The sequence below is a fragment of the Suncus etruscus genome, chromosome 12 (genome assembly GCF_024139225.1).
Source record: "Suncus etruscus isolate mSunEtr1 chromosome 12, mSunEtr1.pri.cur, whole genome shotgun sequence".
In the NCBI taxonomy this organism is placed as follows: Eukaryota; Metazoa; Chordata; class Mammalia; order Eulipotyphla; family Soricidae; genus Suncus; species Suncus etruscus.
Genome location: NC_064859.1, coordinates 20,783,023 through 20,794,733, shown reverse-complemented (window position 1 = coordinate 20,794,733; position 11,711 = coordinate 20,783,023). Strand labels below are relative to the sequence as shown.

At 41.0% G+C, this 11,711-nt stretch overlaps 1 protein-coding gene and 1 long non-coding RNA gene across 2 annotated transcripts; both read right to left on the bottom strand.

The window, feature by feature from the left end:
* Window positions 1–1,047: 1,047 nt before the first annotated feature.
* ZNF892 (zinc finger protein 892) lies at window positions 1,048–2,241 on the bottom strand. The gene has a single exon (XM_049785091.1). It carries the CDS (start codon window positions 2,201–2,203, stop codon window positions 1,241–1,243), a length of 963 nt encoding a protein of 320 aa, XP_049641048.1. The 5' UTR covers window positions 2,204–2,241; the 3' UTR covers window positions 1,048–1,240.
* A 50-nt stretch (window positions 2,242–2,291) lies between these two features.
* LOC126024704 (uncharacterized) lies at window positions 2,292–11,711 on the bottom strand. Its single transcript, XR_007500886.1, has 2 exons — window positions 11,526–11,711; window positions 2,292–2,460 (listed from the first exon to the last, which is right to left on the bottom strand). It is a non-coding gene; the product is annotated as an uncharacterized LOC126024704 (long non-coding RNA).

Genomic DNA, 11,711 nt, shown 5'->3' with positions numbered 1-11,711 from the left:
TGTAACAACAAGCATATTCTTAGGTTACTCAGATAGTTTAAGACACTGAAATCATCAGAGGTCCCTTCTATATCCGCTTTGCAGACTGTACATTATAATACTTGGTATTAACAGGATTCTTTGCAGGTTATGTGATAAAATAAAGATGAAATGTGCAAAAACTACCAGGCCATTACTCATTAGCTTCAGGGGAAAGATGCCCCTATGGAAACTGTGAATGACCAAGTATATATTTTCCTTGCTCTAAGTAGATATCTTAATGAACTAGGTTTTTCTGGTGAAGGTGTCTAATGGGAGGTTGGGAGTCCTGGTGGTTCTTGGCCAACCACACAAACAGTGCAGTTTGGGGTTATTCAGGATTCCCCAGTCCTTGGGAGCCTTCAGAGCCACATATAACAGTGCTCAGGAGATTACAGGGATGTCACTGATGATGCCTGGAGGATTGTGGGGCCAGAGGTTGAATTATGGTCAGCCGCCTGCAAGTCATGTACCTTGCTATCTGCAAAGCATTTACCTTACCTCATGCAAGGCATATACTTACCTCCTATACTCTCTTGCTCCCTTCATCAACGTTTCTGGCACTTTTTCCTCCAGATTTTTCTCTATTCTTTCCATATACTTCCTTCAGTGCTCTTGTACTTAAGATTAACAGCAACTTCTTTTCTGCCCAAATACTCCATCGACATTTCTGGCAATTTTCCCTCCAGTCCTTTCTCCATTCTTTCCATATACTTCCTTCAATGTTCTTGTACTTAAGATTAACAACAACTTATTTTCTGTCCTAATAATTATTCTCAACAAACTCATCATGAATTTACAACATAATTTCTACCTCTGTAATTTCTCTAAAAGAACCACTTATCTCTCGAAATCTTTGTCCCTTCAGCTTTAGGATTCAACATTGTCCAGTCAAAATACACTCTTTTTCTCACCAAGAAACATCTATTTCTTTTTTTATTTTAATATATCCATTTTATTTATCTTTAAATATTTGTTTTATATATATATATATATATATACACCTTAAGATGCTGAACATATTTTTTTCTCTTTCCTCAGCAAAATTCACAATATCCTCCACTGGGACACTTTAAAAGTTTATAATCTTTTACTTACTAAGTAATCTACACTTCATCCCAACAATGATTCCCAATTAATAGATTTTGTAGTAGACCTAAAATTTCTTTGCAGCCCTCACACCATATGTAGTGAATGTCCATCCAACTTTCATCAGAAATAATTACATTGACTTAGTCCTTATACAGTATGAATTATTTTTTTGCTGACCAAAAGCTGAATGCTCACTAAAAGTCTTTCCATAGCCACTGCTTTTCCCTGAAGCATGAGTTTTCTGATGTTGAGAGAGAGAAGAACTTTGGCTGAAAGATTTTCCACACTCTTTACATTTGTAAGGTTTTTCTCCGGTATGAGTCTTTTGATGCTTTGTAAGAGATGAGCTCTGGCTGAAAGCCTTTCCGCAGTCCTTACATTTGTAAGGCTTCTCTCCGGTGTGTGTTCTCTGATGACGAATAAGGGCTGAACGGTCACTGAAAGCTTTGGCACAGTTGTTGCACTGATAGGGTTTCTCCCCAGTGTGAGTTCTCTGGTGCTGAGTCAGAGCTGAACAGTAGCCAAAGGCTTTCCCACATTCGTTACACTCATAAGGCCTCTCCCCAGTGTGAGTTCTCTGATGCTGAATTAGGCCTGAACGATCACTGAAGACTTTTCCACACTCATTACACTTATAGGGTTTTTCTCCAGTGTGAATGACCTGGTGCTGAGTAAGAAATGTGCTCTGGCTGAAGGCCTTCCCACACTCATTACACTCATAAGGTTTCTCACCAGTATGGATTCGCTGATGCTGAGTGAGGTAGGAACTCTGGTTGAAGGCCTTTCCACATTCATGACACTCATAGGGTTTTTCTCCAGTATGAATGATATGATGCCGAATAAGGGCAGAGCGGTGACTGAAGGCTCTCCCGCATTCATGACATACATAGGGCTTCTCTCCAGTGTGGATTCGCTGGTGCAGAGTGAGGTGTATATTCTGGCTAAAGCTCTTACCACAGTCATTGCATTCATAGGGTTTTTCTCCTGTGTGGATTCTCTGATGTAAGACAAAAGCTGAGTAGTAACTAAAGGTTTTCCCACACTCACTACATGTCCAAGGTTTCTTTCCTGCACACATTCTCTCATGCTTCATCAGATCTGTCTTTTTAAAGTTCTTTTTAAAATTATGTTTTCTCTTTCCTTGCTGTTGAACAAGTAATAACCTCTGGCTTCTTTTGATTTCTTGTATTAAATGTTTCTTGTGATTTTTCTCCTGACTCTCTAACAATTTATCACATTCACTGGAACTTTTCTTTGAAAATATTCCTATTAACACACCAGCAGATGATTCCTCTTTAGAAATATCCTGCTCTAAAGTAAGCTCTTTATTTTCTGGTCTGGTTGCCCAGTCTGAAAAAAAAAAAACACATATGCATCATTACTTAACTGAGAGACAAAAAGTTGCTGTGATAATAATGAAATACAAATCAAAGATGCTCATGAAGATTATATGACACTGAAACAACCTGTCCAAACCACGAGAAAAGAAAAATGACTGAGCAAAGAGGCATTAGTTAGATAGTAAGGCCCAGTAGATAGTTATATCCCTCTAGAGTGGATCAGGAAATAAAAAAGCACAATAGTGAGGAAGATTAAACAGATGTCATATAGGGAAATGAAAGATAAAACAAAGGCCCTAGAGGAGACAAGGCTAGAATCAGAAAAAGCTGAATACAGCTTAGGGAAATGGAAAAATTAAAACCCATATAAATACCTATGATTAGTGGATAATAGCAGAAACAGAACCAAAGGAAGCTATTCTCCCTGGGAATGCTGATACTTCACCAAAGTCTCACCATGGTATTGCTTGAGTGAGAGTCATTTGCTAACCTACCTTCCAGCAAAGTGCTACCATTCCTATTTGTTTCAATCGTTATAAGCAGAGTAACTTTCAGAACCTAATTCCTCCTACACAAAAATCTCTCCTGGTTCTACAGTCTAGAGATTATACGCAAGCTCTAAAAACACACATTCATAGTTTTCGAAACCTATGAATTAAAATATCACAAATCTCAGTAATTAAGATGCAATGATCATATTTATTGGCTCCAAAGATGAAAAATTAAAGAGCAGGACAAATGAACCAAGTTGAAAAAAAAAGTGTCATGCCAGAGGGGATAGTCAAAATCCCTATGTTTTCTGATTGTTTGATAATCTATTATGATACCTGCTACAAAATCCTGGCCTTTTCAGTAAGAATTCTAAGGGAAAATCTTTACAGCAAAAATGTTGAAATATGGGGCCGGCAAGGTGGCCCTAGAGGTAAGGTGTCTGCCTTGCAAGCGCTAGCCAAGGAAGGTTCAATCCCCCGGCATCCCATATGGGCCCCCCAAGCCAGGGGCAATTTCTGTGCGCTTAGCCAGGAGTAACCCCTGAGCATCTAATGGGTGTGGCCCGAAAAACCAAAAAAAAGTTGAAATATTTACAGTTGTAGCTGGTCTTCAATAGTCATTCCACTATGACTCTATATGAAATAAACTGATACAATACAATGTTCTCAACTACATACCATAATCAGGGAAGTGTCTGGAATTTAAGAAACAACTGTCCCAAATATTCATAGAGAGCATATAGCTAGTGGAGGATAATAAAAGGCTTGCTGCTTATGGTTTTAGATTTCAAATTAGAGAACAAAGAAGGTAAAACAGTTAGATATGTAGACTGATATAGGCTTGCTTTGGAAGCAGGTAGAGAAATAAAGAACTGGCAGAGTAAGCAACTTCCTGTGGGAAATACAAAAATATTGCCTTAATGAGAGATAAGATGTATCTGACAGTCTACTGCAGTAATTAAATTTTACAGAACTAAGAGGGCCACATGTATGCTACCTTTAAAAACAACTGTTATCAGAACTTAGAAGCTACTATTTACCTCCTTATTAGGGAATACTCTAAGCATTTCTTATGGCTCATGGAATCAAAGAAGCCCAGAGCTTGTAGGAACTGAGAAAGCCATGGGACCATATTAGCTAAATTCATAAGACAGGGAGTCAGACCCAGCAAGACCAGACTCCTATGCTTCTCAGTCACATCTCCATGAGGGTTCAGTTGCCTGCTCATCAATAAATTCTAGAAAATCCAAAAAGATCAATATTCACAAAGGCCTTCTTTCCAGTCCTTGGGGAAGAAGTCCAACTGACAGCTTAGGAGAAGAAAGACAGGAAGAACAGGAAGGACCAAGAAAATCATCCCAACAAAGATTAATAAAGGTGATTTGACTAATTTGTAAGCAGACTCACTCTGCCTCCATGCATCAAAATACATCTTACCTGAAAGGAAAAGAAAATCACCTTCAGTGAGAATCAGTAAATTACAAAGTTATAGAAATCCTTGCTATAATAAATTAGAGTAAAAGAAGAAATAAAGATGGTCAAAAGGCACATAAGCCAAAGCTCCAATTCATTCATTATCAGGTAGATGCAAATTAAAATAACAATGCAATGTCATATCACACCAAAGACTGGCATACAACAAGAAGAGCAAGAACAACCACTAGTGTTGGAGCATATGTGGGGAGAAATGGACTCTCATTCACTATGTGGGCTGGTCCACTCTTTTTGGAAAATAATATGTACATTCTTCAAAAAACTAGGAATTGAGCTTCCATTTGATCCAGAAATACTAGGGGTTAAAACACAATAAAGTAAAGGCCTTTGCACACCTATATTCATTGAAGCACTATTCACAATAGCCAGAATGTGGAAACAATCCAAGTGCTCAAGAACAGATGAGTGGATAAAGAAACTATGGTGCATCTACACAATGGAAAACTATACTGCTGTTAGGAAAATAAAGTCATAAAATTTGTTCATACATTAATAGACATAGAGAGTATCATGATGAGTGAGAGGGAGAGGGACAGACATAGAATGATTGTACTCATGTGTGGAACATTAAAAGAAAAACATAGTATGAGAATGACACCCAAAGACAACAGAAATGTTGGGTGAAAAATGCAGTTAAGACAAGAAGAAACCACTATGATAATAGTTGGAAATGATCACTCTGGACAAGAAATGGGAAATGTAAAGGAAGTGAAGTGATATGCATGATACCCCTCAATAACAGTATTAAAAACTACAGTACCTAAAAAGATATAAAGAGAGAGGGAGGAAGAAAGAGAGGAGAGAGAGTAGATAGAGGAGAGAAAGTGTCTGCCGCAGATAAAGACTGGGGAGGGGGTGAGGGTAGGATGAGGGTAACTGGGAAATTGGTGCTAGGAAATGAACACTGAGCAGGGATGGGTGTTGGAACATTGTATGACTGAAATTCAACTATCAACAACTTTTTAACTCTGTATCTCAAGGTAATTTAATTAAAAATATAAAACATGATAAATAAGAAAAAATAGAATTGAATTTTCTTTATTTATTTATCAGAAATAAAATATTTTCTCTCTCCTTTTTCTTTGAGAATAAACATCAGTTCAATATTTATAAAAACAAAGATGCCTCCTCTATGTGACAAGGATTATAAAAATTTTTGCAGAACAATATCCCAAGTCCAGATTACGATGCAATTTCCTAAAGTGTTCCTGTCATTGCTCCTGATAGCCCCATCAGACTGGCCCCCTCATTCACACTGTACCCACATCAATCACATCTCTAGTTGGCAGCTGCATTTTGCTGTTCTAAAGCTTGCCAGTACTTTAAATGCCACACACTGTTCCCTGTACCAAACTGTTCTCTCCTACCTCATATTTTCAGGAAATTCCCTTTCCTGCCTCTCTGGATCACAGCACCAAGTTCCTTCTCTCCCCTCTTCTCCCTGGAGTTTTCCATACACTTTTGGCGGCTCCAAAAGAATAAAGATCAGGCTGACACAGTTCTGTTCCCAGCACAGAGCAGACATTGGAAACCTGTGCAATATAGTTGAGGGAAGGAACACTAACAAGACTGTGCAGAAGAAACAAGCTAAACTGGGAGTATTTTGCTGTTATATAATCTGCCATGATATTATATAATTAAAGAAAGCAGCATTCTCATGGTTAAAAGTTTAAGGAAACATCATCCATATATTGTTGGTCCAAGTAAAGGTTAAAAGTTTGTAAGTCTTTTCTTTCCTTCTAACAGAACCACATAACTTGAACCTCTTGTTCTGCCTCACAAATTGAGGGAGATATAATGGAGGGTACCAAGAATAAACAGTCATATGAACATGGAGTAGAAATAAAAAATGATCAGACTTAAACACCAAATTCAAAGCCAACGACAACAGAATCGATACCCAATCTACAACAAGCTAGACACAGAGGGGACCACTTAAACTAGTAGCCCTGGTGGCAAAGGAAGGGGATATGGGATGCATGCTGGGAACAGGGATGGAGGGAGGACAACATTGGTGGTGGGGATGTACCTGATTCATTGTCACCATGTATCTAAAATATTACTGTGAAAGATTTGTAATCCACTGTGGTCAAAATAAAAATTATTTTAAAAATTTTAAAAAAAAGTTTGTAAAAGTCAGATCCTAGAATTTAAGATTAGCCATTTATGCTGAATGTGTAAATTCCTAACAGATCTCAGGATTTACAACAGTCTCTCGGATGACAGATGCAGGAAAGTGTGCCTGCCCCTGAGCTATGTAAAGGAACAATTTGCTCCCAAGTGATGTATGTTTGTAACTGTATTTTGTCTTCCTTTTTGATGTATATAAACTGTAGCTTACTCTTACTAGATTTATTTTGTTTTTGTTTTTGGGCCACACTCAGTGGTTCTTAGGGGTCACTCCTGGCTCTGCACTCGAAGTTACTGCTGACAGGCTCAAAAGACCATATAGGATGCGGGATCAAACCCGGGTTGACCTCATGAAAGGCAAAGCCCTACCTGCTGTACTCTGGCCCCTTCTTGCTAGATTTTTTTTTGTTTTTGTTTTTTTGGGGGCCACACCTGGAGGTGCTCAGGGGTTACTCCTGGCTGTCTGCTCAGAAATAGCTCCTGGCAGGCACGGGGGACCATATGGGACACCGGGATTCGAACCAACCACCTTTGGTCCTGGATCAGCTGCTTGCAAGGCAAGCGCCGCTGTGCTATCTCTCTGGGCCCTCTTGCTAGATTTTTTTTTGTTTTGTTTTGTTTTGTTTTTTTGTTTTTGGGCCACACCCGGCGGTGCTCAGTGGTTACTCCTGGCTGTCTGCTCAGAAATAGCTCCTGGCAGGCACGGGGAACCATATGGGACACTGGGATTCGAACCAACCACCTTTGGTTCTGGATCGGCTGCTTGCAAGGCAAACGCCGCTGTGCTCTTGCTAGATTTTAATCGACACTTTGGGATATAATTTCAGAGTAGGAATGCAAGCTAGGTTTTTAAATCATTTATCAAACGGGCTGGAGTACCACAATCCATTGTGATTCCTGGACCTTTTGCAATGAAATAAACTTATGTCCTACTCTCCTTCTTAATTTCAATGATCTCATTGAATGAACTCAGGTATAACTCTATAAAAAGTGTACAAGGAAACAGAGACAGGGAAAATATAAGCGGATCACATAGAAATCGCAGAAGATACATTTATCTGGTGTAACATTTTAAGGGAGGGGAAGGGCAGGTTGCAAATTGTAGGTGATTCTGTTTATAGCTGATAAAATAAAAGTCTATTCACCTTTAATTTAATCAAGACATATTAAAACTGATCCAGTCCCTGGCAGCTAACAAATGAACTAATGGTATCCCTTTTTGAGCCATTTTGGGGGGCATAGTGTGCCCCCTCCTATGTGAATATATGTGTGAACACAATGGCAACTTTATAATCATTATTCTAATATTTATTATTTAGTCAAAACAATTTACACAATTAAGTTAAAAGGACAACTCAGTTCAAAAATAGTTAAATAAGTAAATAACTCCCTAAATAATCAAATACTATTGTAATACTTGAAGTCAGAATCACTAGACTTTTATTTTCAGCTTTTGCTTTTTGCTTTTTGGGCCACATTGAATGGTGCTCAGGGCTTCTGTGTTCTGTGTTCTGTGTTCAGGGGCCATACAAGGTGCCAAGGACTGAAACCAGATCATCTGCATGCAAAGCAAGTACCCTAGCTACCAGTCCCAGGAATCAGTAGATTTTTTTTTTTAAGTTTATACGTCCTTAAAGCTTAGGAGTGACCAACATAAGCAATATAATTTCTAGTCTTTTTTCTTTATAAACAATGTTAATAAGACTAACTGGCAGTTCCATCCATACTACTTGTTCCCTTAGAAAATCCCAATGGAGGTGGGGGGGGGAGAGAAAAAAAGAAAACCTCAACAAAGGGGATAGAATGATAGCACATGGGGTATGGCAGTTGTCTTGCATGAGGCTGACCTGGATTTAGTATCCCATAGGTCCCCCGTGCCTGTCAGAAGTGATTTCTGAGCACAGAGCCAGGAGTAATCCCTGAGCACCACTGCCACGAAGAAAGAAGAAGAAGAAGAAGAAGAAGAAGAAGAAGAAGAAGAAGAAGAAGAAGAAGAAGAAGAAGAAGAAGAAGAAGAAGAAGAAGAAGAAGAAGAAGAAGAAGAAAAAGAAGGAGGAGGAGGAAGAAGAGGAGGAGGAAGAAGAGGAGGAGGAAGAGGGAAGAGAAGAGGAGGAGGAAGAAGAAAGGAGGAGGAGGAGGAAAAGGAGGAGGAGGAAGAAGAAAAACAACAACAACAACAGCAGCAGCAGCAGCAGGTAGGGTATTTGCCTTGTACACTGCTGACCCGGGTTTGGTGTCTGTCATCTCAAACAGTTCTCTGAACACTGCCAGGAGTAATTCCTGAGCACCAAGACAGCAGTAACCCCTGAGCAAACACATGCCTAGTTCTCCTGCTTGAATAGATAAGGCAAACACTGTTCAGGACTGTCTCTCCCCTCTTCCCTCCATAGGCAGAATCTATTAGGGTGTTTTCTCCCAGAGTGTTAGATGGGTCAAGAGCTCTAGATGCCGAGAAGTCAAGTCAGAAGCTGACAAGCAGTTCTAGTGCTAGTGCTAGACCAGGTGTAGGTCACACCCTGCCTTTACCCAAAACAAAGAACCTGGTAAAGGACCTGCCCTATCACAGACCATACAAAATTTCTTACTTCATCTTCTCACTCCAGACACTGCATAGCTGACCTTGCTGAGATCAGAAGACTTTAAAATACTTTATACAACACTTAGGACACTTTCTGAACTTTCACCACCTTTGAAATGAAACCCAGATAGAGATCCCTTTGACATTCCAGTTTCCTTCAACCCAGCTCACTCAACAGCGACACCTACACCTGAAGTCCATGGCCAAATCTCTCAGAATTTTTTTTTTTTTTTTTTTTTTGCCAAAGCTGTTCTCTCTTGGTCATCCCTATTCACTATTGTCTAACACTCATTCTCCTTTACTTTTTAAATGACAGCATTTTGGGGGTCGGGATAAAGGCAGAAGATTTACAAGCAGTGCTTGGGCATCTGGGGACACACCCTGGGATATGCAGCCAACTGGTCAGGTGGCTCACAGGTAAGGGAAGAGGATGTGGTGCTGCTCAGTGAACCCTGGTGCTTGGGGCTTCAGAGCTATCCACAGTGATATAGGTTGCCAGGAATCTAACCAAATGTTTATAATAAACATGCTAAGCATGTGCCCTAAGTTCTGTGTTAACTCTCCAGCCTTCAAACTGTAGCTCTCAACCCATGATTTCCCCTAACTACTCTATAGGGTAAAAACTTCTTCCATGGCCTTTTATGACTTGTTCATATCAATAATTTCTGCATTATAAAAGTGTAAATATTTTTGCTGACTGTTTTACTTATCCATGTCTTATCTCCTCAGTAAGATTCCCAAGGCAGTGGCAACTAACTTATCTTTATGACTCTAACTCTCACCATGAATTCATGACATTAACTCACAGCTGGTATGCGAGCATCTAGAACCAAGTAAGTAAAAACAGGGGCCGGGAAGGTGGCGCTAGAGGTAAGGTGTCTGCCTTGCAAGCGCTAGCATAGGACGGACCACGGTTCGATTCCTCCGCGTCCCATATGGTCCCCACAAGCCAGGGGCGATTTCTGAGCATATAGCCAGGAGTAACCCCTGAATGTCAAACGGGTGTGGCCCAAACAAACAAAAAAATGACCCCCAAGTAAGTAAAAACAGAATGTTGGAAGGGAAAGCTCTGCACAAATGTACTGTGAGGTCCTATAGTCACAGGTTCATTAGAATAAACCAAGGACATGCAAGCAGCTGACTCAGGACCTAAGGTGGTTGGTTCGAATCCCAACGTCCCATATGGTCCTCCGTGCCTGCCAGGAGCTATTTCTGAGTAGATAGCCAGGAGTAACCTCTGTGGCCCCAAAACAAAACATAAAAGAACAGCTCTTATTTTGGGGCGGGAGAGATAGTATGGAGGTAAGGCATTTGCCTTTCATGCAGAAGGATGGTGGTTCAAATCCCGGCTTCTTACATGGTCCCCTGTGCCTGCCAGGAGCGATTTTCTGAGCCAGGAGTAACCCCTGAGCGCTGCCGGGTGTGACCCCCTCCAAAAAGAATAAACCAAGGAGCCTATGAATCAGGGATGAGCAATTCCAAATGAGAAAAGAAGAAAAAAAAAACAGCAAAACATCTGAATATAGGGTCTGAATATAGGGCTCAGCAGAAAAAGTAGTGATGCAATTTTTTTTTTCAGGTTTCTTGCAAAGGGAAGGTTTGAATCTTCAGAAGGTGGGCCTAGAAGTGTGGACAGAAATCACTCATCTTATAGCAAATTCACAGAAACTAACATGGAAAGCTACTGGTCACAAGCAGAAACCACAGGACAATCTCACATTTCTGAATCACAACAGCCATGATCACCGCTGTCTTGGCTCTCTGCTCTCCCCCTTGACACTCAGAAACTCCAAGGGAGTCTGCACATCCAAATAAAAAACTTGTTTTTCTCTCTCTCTCATTTGTTGCTAGTCAAAACAGCATTCCAAGTGTGTGAAGGAAAGTGTGCTGCCTTAATGATTCGATTCATGAATCCCTTTCATGAGTTCCTTGCCATGATCACACACATGAAGACTAGTTCAATTCTCTCCTTAGAGTGGCATTGCATACAATCCTAGTTTTCTCAGATCTTAGCTGGGGGTGGGCTGGGGTGGGAATGGGAGGAGGTAGGACTCCAGGATTCTAAGCACTTGCAGAAACTTCTAGCTTCTTCATTTTCTCCATCTGCAAAATGGGTGTAGTAGAAAAAGTCACTAATATCTTAGGGGGACTGCGGAGAGGAAAAAGGGAAGACACAGTTTAAAACCCAATTGCAGCAGCAGTTGTTGATGGGGGGTGGGGGTGGGGACCAGGGAGGCATCCATCATCTTGAAGACCGTTGGGGCACTGAAAACAGCCGAACCCCAGGTAAGAGCAACTGGGGAAAAGGCAAGAGGAGACCTGTCGTTCTCTCCCGTGCCAGGCTCCTCTTAGGGGACCCGGCCACATCCCGGGAATGCTCACCTCTCTATGGGCGCAGGGGGCGCGCCTGAACCTGGGGTACTGCAGCATCCCGGACCGCTTCCGCGACGCGTTCCTGGGTTGCAGCCTGCGCCCCCCCCTACCCACTGCGCGTCCTCTCGTGGCCCTTTCGGACAGCTGACCCTGGGCTGGACCACCCGGGCCGGCGACAAAGGCATCTGCAGCCAA